Here is a 20,958-nt window from a genome sequence, read left to right on the forward strand (position 1 = left end):
CGCGAATGATTCATACATACGTGTATGGTAAATCATCTCCAAGTTGGATTGGATAGACACGTTTGATTGGATTGAATATGGTCTATATTATATAATATATTGATTCACTCTCAATCCCAACAAGTGGACTATGTCATTATAAACTATCATCAAACATTCAAAAACTCATAAAGCTTATATTCGAGAATATGAAGAAAATATGACACTAACAAAAAATTCTACTAGAAATTCTACTAGTTCAATTGATGTAGTAATTTGTTTGAGGACTCTCACTAGAATGTGCCTCATTATTACCAAAAACATAATTGTCTTCAATGTCCTCGTCTTGCATACTATTGAGGATATCATTTGAATTTTCAATATGTAAAATTTCTCGCTCTTTTTGCAAGTTCAATAACCTTTCAACATCTTCCTCTTTATCAACCATTTCCATTGTAATTTCCAATGGGGTGTAACCTCTTTCTTTGATCATCTTGAGAAGCCGTAAATTAGTGTGCAAGTACACTAATTTCTCCACATGGCATGGGGATAACCTGTTTCTTCTTCTTGTATGCATGAGAGAAAATGTATTCCAATTCCTTTCACATGGAGATGCACCAGAACCTTGTGAGAGCACACGAATTGTGAGTTTCATCAAATTGGGAGTAGTTGTTCCAAATGTTTCCCACCACATAACTGGATTTTTCATTCTATTTAAATCTTTTGCAAATGGAAGATGAAACATATAGCATGTCTGTTTTCTATAAGCATAAAACTCATCTATCAAGGCATCTTGCAAAACTTGATTGCCACTAGCATAACGCATGATTGTTGTCATCCAACTAGTATTCAACATATTATTTATTACTTGACCAAGTCCAGTCCATATTGGATGCAAAACATACCCTGAGATGTAATGGAGATTGCAACATTGACCATCTATTTCTGCAATACAGTTTGATTTCATCAAGCTTCATAGGATCAATTTCTATCAAAGACATATTATTTATTTCTTTGATCATTTGTTGCGTAAGATCATAAATCAATCCCATAGTAGCACCCTCCCTATCTGCTAAACGAAGTAGTTTCAAAATTGGTAAGCATAATGTCACTATCATTTTCACATTTGACCAAAATCTAGCATAAAAAATAATTGTAACTATCTCCTCAACCTTCTTTGTTCTAGATCCCTTCCATTTGCCCCATTGTTCACTGACCATCATTCTTCTCAAACCACCATATACTCTCTCATCTAGCAAATTCGAAAGAACAATAAAACTATATGCAAACCTTGTGTTAGAAGGTTTAAGCAATTCTTTTTTACTAAAACTTCGAAACATTGCCAAAACATTTTGTTTTCTAGTTATGAAAACGGTAAACTTCATAGCTAATCGCAAAGTGTTATCAATCCAAGCCAATTTGGTGATATCCTCAAATAACAAATCTACACAATGGCATGTGCATCTAGTATAGAAAATTGATGGCCACTCTTTTTCTATCATCTCCCCTGCCACCACACAATTAGTAGTGTTATCCATACAAACTTGCACTACATTCAATGGTCCAACTTCGAGAATAAAATCTTTTAAAATGTTAAAAATGTATTCTCTTGTCTTAACATGACCACTTGTGTCCACTGATTTCAAAAATACCAAGCCATACATAGATGATGCCATAACATTAATAATCGGTCTATTTCTTGTATCAGTCCAACCATCACTAACGATTGTGCATCCATATGTTTTCCAATATTCTTTCATTTGTGATAAATCACGTTCGACATGTTTAATTTCTACATTCAAATACTTATTGCGCAATTGATACGCAGATGGTGGTTTAAAAGAAGGCCCAACTTGTCCAATAGCCTTAAGCATATCATGGAAAAATGAACTTTCTACTTTTCCATGTGGAATATCTTCAGCATAAAATAACTTTGCTACTGCCTCTTCTGCATTTTTCCTTAATTGCATATTCCATGCCATTGGTAAGGAACTACTTGCATCCAATTTCATTTTTTTCCTTGTTTCACTACATGCTTGAGGTTGAGATACATTATACATTTCATTTTCAGAAATCAATGCAGAAGTAATACTTTGATTTTCATTTCGAATAGGTGCATCGACATTTGAAACAACTTCCTCACTTGCAATCCCCATTAATCTCTTGATTTGCTATTTTACATCATTACTTGCATGTTTACATTTCTCCTTGCCTTGTCCTCTCAATCCCAATAAGTGGACTCTAATCCGTTGTGGACCACCAACATAAGTATGGTTGCAATATTTGCATTGCATCACATGCATACCTTTGGGATGCTTCTTAAGAATCAAGACATGGTTCCATTCTTCACCCTTTTGTCTACCCATTTGATTACCTAAATTTCACAAAAATTGTAGAGCCAAAGCTACAGAGAATTGAGGACTTACTGATGAAGACAGAAGCAAGTCTGTTTTACATACAAGTTTGGAATATTTAGGCAAGTTGTATGTTGTAGTTGTTGCAATGAAGATGTTGGGGCAAGGCCTGCAACAAAGTCGCAGAGAGAGAGAGAGAGAGAGAGAGAGAGAGAGAGAGAGAGAAGGGGGGGAGAGGGAGCAACACAGAGAAACAGAGAAGCAACGTCTCTTTAAAAAAAAATACCAAAAAGGGGAAAAAAAAGGACCACACATTTTTCCCGTTTCAAACGTGTTCGTTTCCAAACGTATTCAAACCTGCCTCCACGAACACGAATGTTACGTTCTATGGACCGTAGATCTATATAAACCCCGAAATGTGGATCATAAGCGGGAGATGAAGCCAACATGATTTTATACTATCATATGTAACTTCAATCTAAATTATAAATAAATGGCTGATCTACTTTTCATCTATTTGTCTTAATAGTGTTATGCATATGGTTCTAACATGCATATATGAATCTCACACTTTGTCATACGACTCATTTGGGAAGGGGCTTCCCTTCCCTCATCCTTGTGCATGCTATTTCTCTATCTCTTGGTTTGTCAGGTCCAACACTAGTAATTTAGTCACAAAAATATAAATACAACCCTTTCAATGGCTCTTCGTTGAGCTATTGAGAGGATTTTGTAGATAATTAAGTATATGATTCCTTCGAAGTTAAATATTTGATGCACATAGAAGAAAAAAGATAAATTAGATCAATTTGAGGAGTTCATTCTCATTGCCATCAACAATGCTATGATATCTTACTGGGTTGTAACGTTAACACTTATTTTCATGTTTTAATATATTTAGTTGTTTTGTTTGGTACAAAGCTATTAAACTTCTAAAACATAGGATTTCATGAGTTTTAGAGCACGCTAACCAATAAATAAATAAACCTCTTTTATGGGGTACATAATATGTGTGCGATGTTGTCCTCAACACATGTTCTATTAAATTCGAGAACTTTACTCCCAACATTTCAGAAATACCACTAAAAAATTGTTCACTTTTCGAGTGAAAAGTGATGCTTGTTGCTATGGTAGCATTGTTTTGTCTATATTAGAATCTATTCCTTTTGAAAGCCCAGTTTAAAAAGTAACATGTAAAGCTAGTTAAATCTACGTGACAACGTCTCACTCTCATGTTCTAATCAGTCTCTTTTCACTCGAAGGCACATGATATTTATAGTTTTTGTATTTTATTGCAAAAATCTCCCCCTTTTTCTTGAAAGGTTAAGTCATTTATATATATGCTTGCCACACTTGAGAAAGTGCTAATTATGGGTATAAGGAGAAGGAGCCTTAATATTCGTACAAGACACAAGGAGTCTCTTCATTAGTGTTGTGGAAACTTTGCTAATTATGGCACGAGGAGACAAAGAAAGACTACCTAATCAAAGCACAAGGAGAGGGTCCATCGATGCAAACAACTAGGAAAACATCACTTCATTGAGGCACATGAGAGGGTTGATTAGTGCCACGTAGTGAGAAACCCAACTCATGGCTCAATAGTGCTAAAAAGTGAGATAACATATGTTCATAAGGGGGGATTGATCAGGGGGTGGTGATTGTTAAAAACAAAGAGAAAGTGGCGTAAGCTGAGGTACAAGGAACAAAGAGAGGGTTCGCCGATTTCAACCCAAAAGCCATCAGGAAAAGTTGAGACAAATGTGGGGAGAGGGACGCGGGCAGAGTTTAGTAGCCGATTGAAGGAACAAAGAGGAGGGGAGGGGGGGCGCTAGCAACTAGCTACAAGGAAAACAGACCGGAGACAAGAGTGTAGGGAGAGACAGGGGGGGACAAGCGTACTGTGGATTAGATATCTTTTTTGTAGTTTCCAAAGGGAGGCCATATATTGACCAATGGGACCTTGAGAAAAGGAGAAAAGAGATCAAAATTAGACGTAAAAGGAAAGGGGGGGGGGGGAGAGAGAGAGAGAGATCCTAGATGGATGTAGCTTAGTTGGTAAGGGTGCCCAATGGAGACAAAGAGGTCATGGGTTCAACCCTTACATTCCACAGTGGCATCTAGTGAATGAAGAGATATGTATGTATAAAGTATATAATAGTGAGGTGAGAAAATTAGGTTTTGAACCCCAAGACATAAGAGCTTGTAGTGTATGAACTTACCAATAGGGTAAGCTAATTACAATAAAAAAATTGAGAGAGAGAGAGAGAGAGAGAGAGGTTGTCGGTGAGGTGCTTATGTGTTTATAATTTATTTGTATACATATAAGGAGAGAAGAAGAAGAAGAAGAAGAAGGAAGATTTAAGAGAAATTACAAAACTAAGCTTACCACAAAAGAAAGGCAGTTAATCAAAAAAGAAAGAAGAAAGAACCAAAGCCCCCCCCCCCCCCAAAAAAAAAAGGACAACTAAAACACCCACCATCTCCACCACCACAGCTGAGTGTGAAAGACAGACAGACAGACACAGAGAGAGAGAGAGAGAGAGAGAGAGAGAGACAGAGACAGAGAGTGAGAGACATAGATCTGCACCAGTAGTAGTAGTAGTAGTAGCAGTAGTAATACATAGTAGTTGCACTACTAGTAGTGGTTACTTAACCCACCATTGCTCCATTCCATTCCATTCCTTCTCCCTCCCTCTCTTTCTTTTCTTTTGCAGTCCTTTTTGCTCTGTTCTTAACGTAATGATCCCTCAAGAAGCAGTTGTTTTAGTAGCCGCAGCAGTAGTAGTAGAAGGGAAAAGAGAAGACGACGACGACGACGAAAGAAGAACAGAGATGATGGTTCCCTGTTCCTCTGTTCCCCCCTTCCTTACCTGAGATCCCTTACTTCCCCTCTTTCCTAAGGGTATATAGATCTCCTCAGATTTTTGTCTTCCTCTCTTTTGATTTCCCTTGTTTTCTGCTTGATCTCATAGCTTTTTATTTGCATTTTGGTTTATTCTCATTGCCCTTTTTTTGGCTTGATTCCTCTGCTTCTTTTGATTTTCTGTTTGCTTTATTGTTGTTGCAAGACGAAGATTGGCCGAATCGATGTGGATTCCCGTGATACTCTTCATCACTGCTTCTTCTTGATCTGATTTCCACAGGTAAACATCGTGTAGATTTTTGCCTCGTCTTATCACTATGATCTATTAGTTTTCAAAGATTTTTTGGGCGGAGCAATGATAGTCTCCTTTGAGTTTTATAAGCTTTTGTTTTTTTCTGCATAAATATGACAGAAATTTGCATAAAAATGATAGTATTATATTTGGTTTTCTATTCACTTGTTTTCATAGATATGATGGTGCGTATATTTTCATGTTTTACAATTTTTTTCTGCATAGATATGGTGGTGTATGTTCAGTTTTATAAGACTTTCTGCGATGTGTTTATGTCACTCATCATTAATATTCGTGTAATGAATGGCATTGTTCATATACACTCTGAAAAAATCTCAAGTTCCAGAGATTTATGATTCAACCTGTCTGATACCTTTCAATGCATACAGGGAAGGATTACGATTTTGTGCCTGAGAATGCAATCCAAAAAACCTTCAAGTGCAGAGTCTCCGACCCCCCGAGCTTCAATGGGGATCAGATCTAGGTATCATGGAAATGGATATATTTGTCTATGTTGCATTTGTTTTTCATTTTCTTCTTAATGGTTTCAACTTTCAAGGTAAAGCAGTCCTTTTAGGAACTAGTTGTGTTTCAGTGTTGATGTGTCTATCTTCCTCTTTTTGTCATTAAATGCATGCTTTGCAGCACCTGCATGCAAAATATGCATTTTTTTTCTACTTCAAAGATATGCTTGGTTTTACCTCATGCGACAATCAGAAATATCCTTCTGATATACTTCATACTGTCAAAATAGTCACTCAAATTTGCAACTATTTTCATTGTAGATGGCCTGATGGAAGTTCTACATATCAATAATATTTTCTTTTGGTTTTCCACCAATAATAGATATTTTTTTGAGGGTCCCACATATTCATTTCGGTGTGTTTTGTTTTGAGTTTTTTCTTTTGTTATTATAGGGATTGGAACACAACACAAAGTATGGATGATCCCGATGGAATATTTGCAAGCGTTGCCCAGAGCATTGAGCAACTTCGCACCAAAGTGTCTACTCCGAGCGAGAAAGAGTTAGTCGCAAGGCAACTACTTGAGCTCACAGAAGCCAGAAAGGAAGCAAGGACTGCCATAGGTACACACTCTCAGGCAATACCTCTACTAGTGGCGTTAGTAAGATCAGGCACCTTAACTGCAAAAATGAGTGCTGCTGCTATACTTGGATCATTATGCCAAGAGGAAGAATTGAGAATCAAAGTACTACTCGGAGGGTGTATTCCACCTCTTCTTGCCTTGTTAAGAACTGCGTCTCCAGATGCCCAACTTGCGGCTGCCCAAACTATCTATGCAGTTTCGCAAGGAGGAGTTACAGATCAAGTGGGATGTAAGATCTTTGCTACTGAAGGTGTAGTTCCCAAGCTATGGGAACAGTTACAACCAAAGCAAGACTTAGATGCATCTGTTGAAGGTCTTATAACAGGAGCTTTGCAAAATTTATGTGGAAATACTGAAGGGTTTTGGCCGGCCACTCTAGAAGCAGGGGGGATTCAGATCCTTGTGAAATTGCTACTTAATGGAAGTTCAATTGCACAAGCCAATGCATCGTCTCTACTCGCTAGTTTAATGATGGTCTCTCAATCCAGCAGTAGGCAAGTGCTAAGCATGGGGGCAGTTGAACCACTACTTAGGCTGGTCGGTAGTGGTAATGATCTTTCGGTCCGTGCAGAGGCTGCTGGTGCACTTAGGGCACTTTCTTCAACTTTAAAAGAAGCTAGACTTTCCTTGTCAGAGGCTGGTGCCATTTCTATCTTGATAAGTGCAATAGTTGCACCATCTAAAGAATTTATGCAAGGGAGATTTGCCCAAGCTTTGCAGGAAAATGCAATGAATGCTCTTGCAAATATTTTTAATGGCATGCCAGCAGTTATTCTAAGCATAGCTGAAAACATTGACTCTACCAACCCTGATGCTCAGATGGCTGATGTTATCGGTGCGCTTGCATATGCCCTTATGGTATATGATGAGAACGGAACTTCTGCTGATGGTGTGGATGCTGAAATGATTGAACAGATTCTTGTCAAACAACTTAAATCTCGTGTTCCTCCATTGGTCCAGGAGCGTGCTATCGAGGCACTTGCAAGCCTTTATGGAAATGTCGTTCTCCAGAAGGGTTTAAGCCATGCTGAAGGAAAACGAATGTTGGTTGGATTGGTCACTATGGCTAATCTAGATGTTCAGGAAGACCTCATAAAATCTCTTAGAAACTTATGCAATGGCAATGTGGACCTCTGGCAAGCTTTGCGAGGCCGGGAAGGAGTACAACTTCTGATATCTTTGTTGGGTTTATCTTCTGAGCAACAGCAAGAATATGCTGTTGCTCTGCTTTCCATACTTACTGAAGAAGTAGATGGAAGCAAATGGGCTATCACAGCTGCGGGTGGAATACCACCATTGGTGCAACTACTAGAGACAGGTTCAGCAAAAGCAAAAGAAGATGCTGCCCTAATACTTGGTAACCTGTGTACCCACAGCGAAGATATAAGAGCTTGTGTAGAAACCGCTGATGCCGTTCCAGCTCTTTTGTGGCTCTTAAAAAATGCTAGTTTGAAGGGACAAGAGATTGCAGCTAGGGCTTTAATCCAGCTGGTTCGATATTCTGATGCGAGTACTATTAGCCAGCTAGCTGCATTACTTTTAGGGGACCTTCCACACTCTAAAATATATATATTGGATGTCTTAGGATGCCTCCTTTGTGTTGCTTCTGAGGACAATGTCTTACAGGAAGGGGCAGCTGTAAATGATGCCTTTCAGGTAGTTATACGGCTATTAAACTCAGCAAGTGGAGAAACTCAAGAGCACGTTGCATCGGTTTTAGCAAAGGTTTTTGAAGCGAGAAAGGATATTCGAGAAAGCTCTCTTATAGTAGATAGCCTTGAGCCCCTGATAAGAATATTGAATGCAGAAAACGAGAAAACTGCAATGCAGGCTGCGAAAGCCCTTGCTGCACTGTTCCTATCCATTGAGAAGAACAGAGAGGTTGCACACTTTGCCAAGGATTCTGTATTCCCATTGATTTCTCTCACAAAATCCTCTGACATATCGGTTGCAGAGATGGGAGCAACAGCATTGGCAAATCTTTTGATGGACGAAGACCTATCAGAGGAGGTTCCAGCAGAGGATATGATCAGGCCTTTAACTGGAGTGTTACGGGAGGGTACACATGAAGGAAAAGAGTATGCGGCTGGTGCATTGGCCCGCCTTTTGAAACATCGTCCGGTGGATGATATTCTCTCGGAGAGAATTCAGAATTGTGATACTGTTGCTGCACTTGTATCCGTCTTAGCAGCTACTAATCTTGAGGAATGTCCTAAGTCTGAGGCTTTAGAAGCTCTTGCAGCTCTTGCTAGGGCAAGATGTGTGGGAACTTGCAGTAGACCCCCTTGGTCGGTCCTAGCTGAAGCCCCTTATAGTTTAGGTCCTTTGGTTACATGTGTCGCGGTTGGAAAACCATTCATGCAAGAGAAATCTATAGAAGTTCTTTCGAGGCTGTGTCGCGATCAACCAATTGTGCTAGGTGACTTGATAGCAAGCACGCCTTGGTGCATCGCCGCACTTGCTAATCATGTTATCAACTCCAAGAGGATTGAAGTAAAAGTTGGGGGGACTGCCCTTTTGATCTGTGGTTTCAAGGAACATAGACAGCAAGCTATGGAAGGTTTGCATGAATCAGGATCTTTCACACTTCTTATTCAGTCACTGGTTGACATGCTCGGTGTGAAGTCTGTAGAACATCAATCAGAGAGGATGTATGGTGACTCACAAGAAGGTGGCTACATGAGAAGAGCCGATAAAACTGTGGATATGGATGACTTCAAACTTCATTCAGAAAATGATCCAGCTGCAATGCTGGGTGGAACTGCTGCACTTTGGTTGCTTTCTATCATAGCATCACATGATGATGGTAGCAAAGTTGCAATTATGGAGGTGGGAGCAATTGAGCTTCTCACAGAGAAACTTGCGAGTGTTGTTTCCAACTCACCTCAGGTTTGGTTACAAATAAATGACATCTCCTCTATCATGTCCTGAAAAATTCTGAAGTTTGGTTGTCTATATACAGGAAGATATGGAGGATAATGGAAGTATATGGGTTAGCATGCTGTTGCTCGCAATTCTATTCCAGCATCGTGAAGTCACCCGATCACCTGGGACTATGCGTGCAGCCTCATCTCTCGCTTTTCTTCTTAGATCAGAAGAAGCAATTGATCGGTATTTTGCTGCACAAGCTCTTGCCAGTCTCATATGCAATGGTAGTCGGGGAACACTCCTCGCGGTTGCAAATTCTGGAGTTGCTGGAGGGTTAATATCGCTCCTTGGTAGTCTAGAATCGGACATATCAAACTTTGTTGCTTTATCAGAAGAGTTCTCTCTTGTCCCAAATCCAGATCAGGTGGCGTTGGAAAGGCTTTTCAGAGTGGATGACATCCGAGTTGGTGCAACTGCAAGGAAAGCTATACCATTTCTTGTCGACCTATTGAAGCCTATTCCTGACAGACCTGGCGCACCATCATTGGCTCTTAGCTTATTGACTCAGCTTGCCAAAGGAAGCAATCCAAATAAACTGGCAATGGCCGAGGCAGGGGCACTTGATGCATTAACAAAGTATCTCTCATTGGGTCCTCAAGATGCAATAGAGGAAGCCACAGCTGATTTACTGCGGATTTTATTCACTAGTGCAGAGCTTAGAAGGCATGAATCTGCGCTTGGGGCTGTTAATCAGCTAGTGGCAGTGCTTCGTTTGGGAACTAGGGGATCAAGATATAATGCAGCAAGAGCCTTACAGGGCCTTTTTACTGCTGACAATATAAGAGCTGGTGAAGCAGGAAGACAAGCCATTCCTCCACTTGTGGAGATGCTGAGCTCGGGCTCTGAGAAGGAGCAACGTGCTGCAATTGGTGCCCTTATAAGGTTATCAGCAGATAATCCTCCAAAGGCATTAGCCATTGCAGATGCTGGTGCAAATGCTATAGAAGGACTATGTAGAGTTCTATCATCGACCTGCTCACTCGAGTTAAAGGAAGATGCTGCTGAACTTTGTAGAGTTCTTTTTGCTAATTCACGGGTTAGAACGATGCCAGGAGCGTCGAATTGCATTCAACCTCTTATAGCACTTCTGAATTCTGATTCGAGCACCACTCAACTTGCAGGTGCAAGTGCATTGGACAATCTATTGGATGATGAACAACAGGCAGAGATAGTTGCAGCGGAAGGTGCTGTAGTTCCGTTTGTTGCTCTAGTTGTGGGTGACAACTATGCTCTGCATGAGGCTGCTATCAGTGCTCTTACAAAGCTAGGGAAGGATAGACCTCTTTGCAAGTTAGACATGGTGAAAGCTGGGATCATTGATAGTGTAATGGAGATCATTGTAGTTGCCCCAGATACTTTGTGCGCTCTAATGGCTGAACTTCTCCGTATACTAACCAACAATAGTAGCATTGCAAAAGGTGGATCAGCAGCTCAGGTGGTTGAGCCTCTTTTCTATGTTTTAGCTAGACCTGGTCTCAGCACAGCAGGGCAGCATAGTGCCATGCAGGTGCTAGTGAATATTCTAGAAAAGCCTCAGAAATTATCAATTCAGAATCTGACCCCTAATCAGGCGATAGAACCCCTTGTTCCATTGCTTGATTCTCCATCTCAGACTGTGCAACAACTTGCTGCAGAACTGCTGTCCCATCTACTTGTACAAGAACAATTCCAGCGGGATATTACAACCCAACACGCCATTGTTCCTCTTGTCCGGATTACTGGATTAGGAGTACAGAATTTGCAACAGAAAGCAATAAAAGCATTGGAAAGAGCTTCCAAAAGTTGGCCTAATGCTGTTGCTGACGCTGGTGGCATTATTGAGTTGTCGAAAGTTATTGTACAATCTGATCCCCAACCACCTCATGCATTGTGGGAATCTGCAGCCTATGTTCTTTCTAACATCTTGAGGTTCAGTTCACAATACTACTTACATGTTCCACTCGCCGTCCTTGTGAGGCTACTGAAATCAACATCTGAAACGACTGTAGTAGTCTCTCTCAATGCATTGCTTGTTTTAGAGAGGGATGATGCCTCGAGTGCAGAAGAAATGGCACAAGCGGGTGCTGTAGAAGCTCTTCTTGAACTCCTTAGATGCCATCAGTGTGAAGAAGCTGCTGCACGTCTTCTTGAAGCTTTGTTTAACAATGTAAAAGTTCGAGAAATGAAAGGAGCAAAATTTGCAATATCTCCTCTTTCACAGTACCTTCTTGATCCTCAAACACGAACACAGCCAGCTAGGCTATTGGCAGCCCTTGCATTGGGTGATCTCTTTCAGCTTGATGGGTTAGCACGGACAAGGGATGCAGTATCTGCTTGCCGTGCATTAGTGAGCTTGTTAGAGGACCAACCTTCTGAAGAGATGAAGATGATTGCAGTATGCGCTTTGCAAAACCTTGTGATGCATAGCACTTCTAATAAGCGTGCTGTTGCGGAAGCCGGGGGAGTACAAGTGCTCCAAGAGTTGCTTAATTCAAGTAATACTGAAACTGCTGGACAAGCTGCTGCCTTAATCAAATTGTTGTTTTCTAACCATACAATTCAAGAATATGCAACCAGTGAGATCATAAGAGCATTGACAGGTAATCGCAGAAGCTACACGTGCCTTCCTCTGGTCCCATTTCTTTCTTTCTTTTCCTAAAGAGCGCCTACATTGCCTATGTGCACATGAATATACATGTACATGCATGCCATACTTATTGTAATACCAATCATACACTGCATACACCCAAATTTACATCCATACATACTTAATATGTGTGTACTGCATGTCTGTTAACATTGATCTATGTGTATGTGCATCTGTATACAATATGTATGGTGTATATATATTTATGTTAATATCAACTTAATCTACGATGCAATTATGTTTTACAATGTTATCCATTTCAGTCTGTAGAATATTAAAAAAATAAAGAACAAAATTGAAATGCAAGAAATCCATGTCTAAATAACCTCACATTGTTCAGCTTCTTTGGAGAGAGAGTTTTGGGCAACGGGAACTGTCAATGAAGACATGATGAAAGCGATTGAGATTCTACTTCATAATTTCCCACGCCTCCGGTGCACAGAGGCAGCTACACTATGCATACCTCAGCTTGTGGGTGCTTTAAAAACGGGCACTGAACTTGCACAAGAATCTGCATTGAATGCTTTAGTATTGCTACGGCAAGCATGGTCATCCACTGGTAATACAACGGAAATAGCAAAAACACAAGCCATGGCTATGGTTGATGCAATTCCTGTTCTACAGTTGTATATGAGATCTGGTCCAGAGCATTTCCAAGAGAATGCAGAGGCTCTACTACGATGTCTCCCTGGAAACTTGGTTGTTACCATTTTGCGTGGCCATAATTTGAAGCAATCGATGGGGAGTACAAATGCATTTTGCAAGCTTACCTTGGGAAATGGTCCACCACGGCAGACAAAGGTATATTCATGTTTAGTTAATTTTTATTTAATGAGCGAAGAGAGGGAACTCAAATTAATTTGGTAATAGGGCAAGGTTCATGACTACTAGGTCAACTTCTCGATTCCTAACAGAGTTGCTTATATGTTGCCATAGGGATTTTGAGTCGTTCTATTGTAGCTATTTAAGATGTGTTATGTATCAGGTTGTTTCAAGTAGCAGTGCACCAGAATGGAGCCAGGAATTTGCTTGGGCATTTGATACTCCCCCCAAGGGTCAAAAACTTCGCATATCATGCAAGAGCAAAAATGCATTTGGAAAGGCAAGTCTGTGTCTTTGCATGTGTTGTGTGATTTTATTTGGCTTCTATGGATTCCTGGTAAAGGAAGTATTGTCAACATGGATGCTGTTTACATTATTTTTGTGTGAGAGAGTATGTCATAGATGTATCATTGCTTTTTCAGGGTTCATTGGGTAAGGTAACAATCCAAATAGATCGTGTGGTGATGCTTGGAAAAGTGAGTGGCCAATACACACTTGTCCCCGACACCAACCGAGATGGCAGTTCCCGAAAACTTGACATTGAATTCCAGTGGTCAAATAAATAACATGCACTCCTTAACTATCTCTAAGAGTTTGTATTGTGTATCTTGTTGTGTATGTAGTATTCAAGTATAATCATAGAGGTGAGTTATGGATGGAAGAGGATTTTGATATATAGAGCAGCGTATATGTTAGAATGCTTGTATGTAAAGCTAAGGCCACATGGTGCTTCTGAGTAATTCTTTCATTTGCAAAGTGTTGATGTTTCACTTCATTTTGTAATAATTTCCAATAATACTAATAGGTCCCTTGTGTGATGCTTGTGGAAGCACACCAATTGTTATGCTAACATTCCTCCACTTCTACCTGTTGTATCTTTGTAATTTAATGTGCCCGTAGATGCGAAAATGATCATTATGTTAATCAATTTAAGAGATTGCTTGCTTGTTTCTTTGCATAAACAAGAAACAAAATATCTTGTCATAAACGTCACTATCCTGATTGACTGGACATCTTGAATTCATAATCGAACATTCTTGCAACTTATGGATGTGTTTGGCTGTTTCCATCAAATTGCAACAATTCAAAGGTGTTAACAAAGAGAGTTACATCGATCACAATACAGACACCCATATCATCATCATAATCGAAAAACACCCTATTTTGGGGGTTAGAAGAAGGCAATGGGTTTGATTTCCACCCAAGTTTGCATTACTAGATTAGTTGAGTGCTGTCAAAAGAGCTATCTTGCTTGAGTATTTGTAGGGAGCATAACTGCATTTAATTCTTTCTCATTATTGTTCACATTATATGGAAAAAGTTCACCAAGCAAATATTCAATTTGGCTATTCAAGTATGCGTGAATTGTTGCATGTTATGAATTGTGTCCACGAAATATTTGGATGTCTCTTGATATCTTTGATAATATTGATATGAATGGCAATGTTAATATGTAAATTCAATATGTGATTATGTATATCTTTCCTAGCTAACAAATGACATGAGATTCAACATGATTGATGATCGAGCAACATAACGTTATGTGGTCAACTCCTTGTGAAATCACATTTAATGTTTATTGCTTAAAGCTCAGAAATTTGTGATGATGTAATGTGTAAAATTTAAATAAATCGCCATGATAGTGCAGTATAATCTAAAGTGCGAGCACTAGCTCTCAAGCAATGGGTTGATGTTGTAGAAATGTCCAATTTTTTTTATAAGTTTTAGTTAAAGATAATGCGTAATAACAAGTTGATTCCAAAGGTATGGATCTGCAAATCAATTTCCAGTATAACTTAAAACGAAGGGTTACAAATTTGAAAATCCTCTCATGCAGTGAAGGGGTTATTTATCGGAAAGGAAAAAACTGATAAAACCCACCCACAGATTAAGGTTGCTATTTTCCTCTGTTTCAATGGACAGAATACAAAACCCACTAAACGAAGAAGAAGAAGAAGAAGAAGAATTCGAAGGCAATGGAGATATCTTCTTGTCGTCGCAAGATCCTGGTTGCTATGGATGAAAGCGATGAAATCCTTTTGTGGGCAATTGAAAATCTTATATCTCCTCTTTATTCTTTAAATGGTTCTTCTCCTTCTGATCATATAGTTCTCCTCCATGTCCAACCTTCTGCTCAAATCTTGGCCTCAGACCTTGAAGAAAATAACGGTATTTACATCACACGACTCGTTTTTTCCCGTTCTTTTCCTTCTATTGCAGTGTTCTTGCGTAGATATTATTTATAGAATTTAATTGTCTTAAGTTGTTGTAGAATGTCTCTCATTTCTGAAAATTTCCGGTTTTAATTGTTGTCGAGTATCTCTCATCTCTTAAAATTTGGGTTCTCTCTTTTTTCTTAAGTTTGGTTTTCTTAAGTCGTAGAATATATCTGATATTTGTATTTGATTTTTTTTGGATATCAAATTGTTGTAGAGTATGTCTCATTTATAAGGAAGAATCAGGATGAGGTATCCCAAAGGGTTCTTCGGCATGCAAAATCTATCTGCAATGAACACGGTGTAAGTGTGAAATGCCTTTTCCTTGCATGCATTCCATGTTTGCCATTAAATCTACATATTCCTACATCTCTCTCTCTCTCTCTCTCTCTCTATCACACACACACACATACATATCTGTGGCGATTGAGAGGGCGTAATCATACTTGGTAATTTAGCTGCTGGAATACAAGTTGAAAACTATAATGCTCCAGAGAAAGACCATGTATTTATATGTACCAATAGAAGAAAGAACATGCAGAGAGAGAGAGAGAGAGAGAGAGAGAGAGAGAGAAATCATAACTATGAACTCCTAAATCTCCATGATCATTATCTTAATGCATGTGGTGGAATAATATTTGAGATGATGGAGAGGCATGAAGTGCAAATGCTAATATGTATAGGAGTAGTGGTGACTGAACTTCATATCCATGGATGGTTGGTCTGATAAAATGACATTATGACAAAGTTTAACAAGTGCATCTAGGTGCCCTCATGCAGATCTGAAATAACGAGCAATGATCTCCATGCTCTGGTACTGGAATGGCTCATGTGCCTTATATCCTGGTACAAGGGTTGATTCCCTATGCTTTTGAAGCTCAAGCAACATTTGGCCAAACTGTGATGGAGTATCTGTAGAGGGTATTATACTTCTGTCTATACACAACATGTTCCTCGCTTTTGATCTCTCCTTCACATTTTGTGAAAAAATCTTTCAACTTGAGATATGTGCGAAGCGCTTGTCCTGCCTCAATCTCTAGCTGGTGTTCTGAGTTGGCCTATTGTTTTCCGAGTACTATGAGATGTCCATGTTCCTTTGTCTCTGTATGATCCCATCGTCTTTAAAGTTCGTGAAATGATCTTTCAACATCATTGTATGCCATTGAAGTGAATGCAAAGTCATGATTATTTGCAGAACCATTTGAAGCTTTGCTATGTTTTAACCTTCTTTAGACATCGAAAGTTATGTTGCTGGTCTTTTAATCCACAACTATATCCTGTCTCTTATGAACGTGATTTATGTGGAAGATTTTGTCTTGAGCAATGTCCTCATTTCTTGTTTGTTGTTATCATTGTGTACTATTATATCTTCTTGTTTTGTGTCACATATTTCTGTAATAGACTATACATTCTTTGGCTTTCAGCTGTGTAATGAAATGAAGATTGAAGTTGGAGACCCAAGGAATGTAATATGTGAAGTTGTCAACAAGATTAAACCAAGCTTTCTGATACTTGGTAGCCATGGCCATAGTGCCTTGAAGAGGTTAGAACAATAGTTCCTCTTTTTCACTACCATTCTTTCTCATTTATTAAAAAACCAAAAATTGATTGGAACGAACTTTCATTCCTTTTTTGTGCGTATCAGAGCATTCCTTGGGAGCGTGAGCGATTATTGTGCTCATCATGCCAATTGCCCGGTTTTTATTGTAAAGAAGAGATGAATGAAACCATATTTGTTTGTTTGTCTATATGTTGCTAGGAAATAAGAAATGAAATGAACAAATGAATATTTCATTTGTTCATCTAATTATGTCACGGGAAAACAATTACTTAAACCGCTTTCTAGAGTATGTATGATATGGAAATGCGAAAACTTTACACAGAATTTCATTTTGTAAATTTGTTGCCTTTAAATTTAAACTGATTACTATGTCTTGGTTGACTCAAAATAATTCAATACCGTGGCATCAAGTACTAAATGCTACTTTCCAAGTCTCATTTTGTATTCAACCATGTTAATTGGATTGCACACTAGGACATTGACACATGTCACATGGTCTTTCTTGATTTTCAATGCATAAGATCAAACCAATAAGCACGTTTTTCAGCGTATAAAATCAAACAACACTCCATGCTTGCTTCTAGTACAATAAATTTAGCTTGGCCAATAACATAGTAAAGGTGGGTTGTGGTGTAGAAGTATCTTCCTTTCTAGCATGCTACCCACTAACTCTACCCAAGACATTAGGTTTCAATATCTTCCAAATGCTCTTGTCATCTCTCTCAGGTGGTTTCATATATGCCTTGATGCTCCTCTTGTGTTCATACAAATTAGTGTCCATCGAAACATAGGAATGGATAATACGAAACTTTGTAGTGAAAACATGCATCTAGATATGATACCAGTGGGCATGGGTGTAGGAAACCCTTAGAAAAGCAAAAGACTTGATTTTGAGTCTTGAGCGGAGATATTGACACTAATTATTAGTGAAATCTATAATTAGAATATTTGGTTTCAAGGGTTGAGTGTGACAGGACTTAAGAATAAACTGATGTTATAGCAAGTCAATGAAAAACCATCAATGAGCAGTGTGCTAACTTGATCAAATAAAAATGGATGAGCACAATAAAAAATTCATTCAATCAATACAGCAACTTGATTCAGGTAGGAGCAATGTAGGTTCATTAACACCATGCATGGCCTCACAATAATCAAGATCATGACAAGTGATAAAATAGAAAGTGGAATATGTTGCATTATGGTTCTGATACAAATACCAAACCATACCACCACTTAGCTTTTAAATGATCTCCCTTCTCTTGCAGCCATTATTTCTGATTTCATACCCTGTGACACAGGATCGCAACTTGTGTATGCAACAGAAAGAACAAACTACCAATTATTTTGTGTATATATAGCCTTTTGAGTATGTGAATTGTGTATGCAATCTTAAACTTTTAACCAAATTGCCACAACAAAAAAAGACTAGGATGTCCTAACCTTGAGAGGGATCCAATTGGCCACAACCCATCATAACTAATGTCCTTGAGAATAAATTTGGGAAATCCTTTTAGGTACATGTCTCTCATCTTCAAGGGCAGTGAAGGTGAGAGAACTCAAGCAAACACACCGTGACTTGCTGGGAAATTATGTCTATATGGATAAAAGAAAAACAAATAATAGATATGTTTGCATCATTTGGATAAAATTTCTGAGCTTAAAACACCCATGTAAAAATGTCTCACACAAACATCATATATGTATATACATAACTGGGGTGCTGTATTTTGCTGATATCTGCTCTTTTGGCATCATTTGTAGAAAGCATTTTGTTGTTATTTCGCTCTTCATCAGGTAGGGATCAAAATCACAACAGATTGTAAAAGAAAATAAGATAGCTGATTGACTGATTATTCAATCAAATTGCTATGATGCTAGATGAATGTATTTACTTCCCATGGTTGACTCAATGCATTGAACCACATTGCCATCACATGTACAAACTGGACCTTTTAATTTGGCTGGGATTGTCTTCACAATGATTTTGAAATTTCGACATGCCCTGTGAAGAGAGCCTGGTGCATGTGAAACCACCTCATCCAAGAACTCTTGTGCAACATCACCATCTTCATCCATCATTAGCTTCTCGGAATACCATTGCAAACCCTAAAATTGAGTAGATAACACAATTAAGTTTTAGCAATAAATGATGGTTGGTAAGTGGTGACACTAGACTTGGTTGTGAGGCAGTTTCAAATGCATGCTCAAATGCTTTAGGCTTGTTCCTTGATCCTTTTACATCTTCAAGTACAGCATGACAACTACATTAGTTTTTGTCTACAGGACATCATAATGACAGGTTTGACATACTTATTGAGTGGACACAAAATATGGGTTTAGCCGTTGGGACGTGTGGGAAATTTAGGGTCATTGGGGAAGAAAGCTAGCAATAAATATGGTTCAGTCGTTTCTTTGATCTTTAGATCACTATGTTTCACTAGTTTGCCGATATTATCTATGTAGCATCCCAAATCACAGTAACCATCTATCCTTGGTTTTAGATCCTTATATCCAGAGGATCATATGTTTCAAGGATTGCTAAATAACTATGTATCACATCATAATGGTTGTATAATCCAATTGCTGCCCTGTTTTATGATAAAATTTTTACATGAATCTATCCAGACTTCGCATCAATGATTTCCAGAAAATATAACAATACTAAAGAATTCATACTTTGAGATCCTGAGATCCATTCATATGTTTCATATAAATCTAAAGACCAAAAGAGTTCATGTGAAATATGAACTACAAGAAGGAATTTATAATGAGAATAAGATAGAAAATAAGAAAAAAACAAACAAGAAGAAGAATCAATACTTTTATAGAAGAATGCATAAATTGATAATCAAGAAAAAAATGCATCAGTGGTTAAGCGAAAAGGAACAGAATAGGAATAAGACTCCAACTCGTCAAAAACCAGGGGGGGAAAACAGAGCAAATGAATGAAATATCCATGCAAAACACATTTGGATGATATATTATGCACAAACAGATGAATGAAATTTAAATGAAAAACAGAAAAAATTAAAATATATTGGATTACTTGTTTTATTTTAGAAAAAGAGAGAGACTAATTTACGAATTTAGACGCATAAGAAAGACAAAAAAATTTGAATGAATGAAGAAAATGGGATTAACATAATGAAATTATTAAAAACAAAATGGGGAAAGAGTGGAAACCTGGACACCGCCAGATCCAGGGGTACATTCAGACACAACAGGATTTGTGGAGATGGCCTTCAATGCCGAAGATGGCTCCCTAGAAGAATTCCTAACCTTGAATCCATTGAGCACGGGTATTTTGCCACAATTCGTTGTCTCCTTTGTATGCATGGTGGTGCCAAAGGGAACCTTGTTGGGATGGAATGATCCTCTCGGAATATTCTCCTTGCGGGTATCGAATGAAGATTCCCTGCCCGACGGTGCGGCCGGCGGGAGATTCCGGCTCCTCGTCTCTTTTGCTGGTTGATGATGATGGCAAGATGATGATGATGATGATGATGATGATGATGATGATGAAGGGTCCTTGAGAATGCCCAAATGGATGAGTATCTTGGAGAAAGCACCTGTCATACATCTCTCTCGATGTGACATGATCTATCTTCTTGGTGTTCTGTCAATGATGGAGATGAAGATGGAGATGGAGATGGAGATGGAGATGGTCTTTCCATAGCCATCTCCCTCCCCTGCTTTGACCTTCCCCTCCCTCTCTTGCTCTCTAACACCTTGTCTTTAAGGCATTTTCACATTGGGGCGGCCCGGGTTTTAGGACCTTTCGTAGCATATATCATTCGTGGTGAGCCCGGGGACATAGTGTCGCCAATGTTGTGTCATCTTCTTTGAGGTCTATAGTTTGGGGGGCACATAGGAACTCACCAATTTCATATCACTATGAGCTTTCTTTGTAGGAAAAGGTAGATATTGTGTTGTGTCGTGATATACGTTCACGACAATAAGTCATTGGATTTTACCCATATCACAAGATTTTGCAAACAAGCGAAATACAGCCTATAGGTCAGGACATGCAATTGTGTAAAGCTCTCTCATCCTTAAGGTAAGATATCTATATTTTCATATATTATGTTTGTGTAAAGCTTTCCCAATGTAATTCTTGACTTGATGAGGAATAAGAGATAGTGTCTCAATCTAGTTTACCAAAGGAGAAAGTGAAAGGGTCATGATGGGTCACAACTATTGTACATATAGA

General features: G+C 38.7%; 4 protein-coding genes across 4 annotated transcripts; 2 read left to right on the plus strand and 2 right to left on the minus strand.

Moving 5' to 3' along the window:
* Positions 1-238: 238 nt before the first annotated feature.
* Positions 239-2,135, minus strand: LOC147856633 (uncharacterized). Its single transcript, XM_087329142.1, has 2 exons — positions 934-2,135; positions 239-821 (listed from the first exon to the last, which is right to left on the minus strand). Exons 1-2 carry the CDS (start codon positions 2,133-2,135, stop codon positions 239-241), a joined length of 1,785 nt encoding a protein of 594 aa, XP_087185268.1.
* A 3,742-nt stretch (positions 2,136-5,877) lies between these two features.
* Positions 5,878-13,839, plus strand: CSI1 (binding protein). The gene is made up of 6 exons (XM_087329229.1): positions 5,878-5,972; positions 6,406-9,484; positions 9,558-12,102; positions 12,490-12,950; positions 13,135-13,251; positions 13,394-13,839. Exons 1-6 carry the CDS (start codon positions 5,905-5,907, stop codon positions 13,535-13,537), a joined length of 6,414 nt encoding a protein of 2,137 aa, XP_087185355.1. The 5' UTR covers positions 5,878-5,904; the 3' UTR covers positions 13,538-13,839.
* An 838-nt stretch (positions 13,840-14,677) lies between these two features.
* Positions 14,678-17,015, plus strand: LOC147856635 (universal stress protein A-like protein). The gene is made up of 4 exons (XM_087329066.1): positions 14,678-15,140; positions 15,405-15,490; positions 16,612-16,730; positions 16,833-17,015. The coding sequence occupies exons 1-4, from the start codon at positions 14,948-14,950 to the stop codon at positions 16,906-16,908; spliced, it is 474 nt and encodes a 157-aa protein (XP_087185192.1). The 5' UTR covers positions 14,678-14,947; the 3' UTR covers positions 16,909-17,015.
* A 1,189-nt stretch (positions 17,016-18,204) lies between these two features.
* Positions 18,205-20,382, minus strand: LOC147856636 (uncharacterized). Its single transcript, XM_087329230.1, has 2 exons — positions 19,932-20,382; positions 18,205-18,854 (listed from the first exon to the last, which is right to left on the minus strand). The coding sequence occupies exons 1-2, from the start codon at positions 20,343-20,345 to the stop codon at positions 18,615-18,617; spliced, it is 654 nt and encodes a 217-aa protein (XP_087185356.1). The 5' UTR covers positions 20,346-20,382; the 3' UTR covers positions 18,205-18,614.
* Positions 20,383-20,958: the final 576 nt, after the last annotated feature.

The sequence above is a fragment of the Azolla caroliniana genome, unplaced genomic scaffold (genome assembly GCF_043228905.1).
Source record: "Azolla caroliniana isolate FFs.n. ecotype wild unplaced genomic scaffold, voAzoCaro1.0.p SCAF_13, whole genome shotgun sequence".
Lineage (NCBI taxonomy): Eukaryota > Viridiplantae > Streptophyta > Polypodiopsida > Salviniales > Salviniaceae > Azolla > Azolla caroliniana.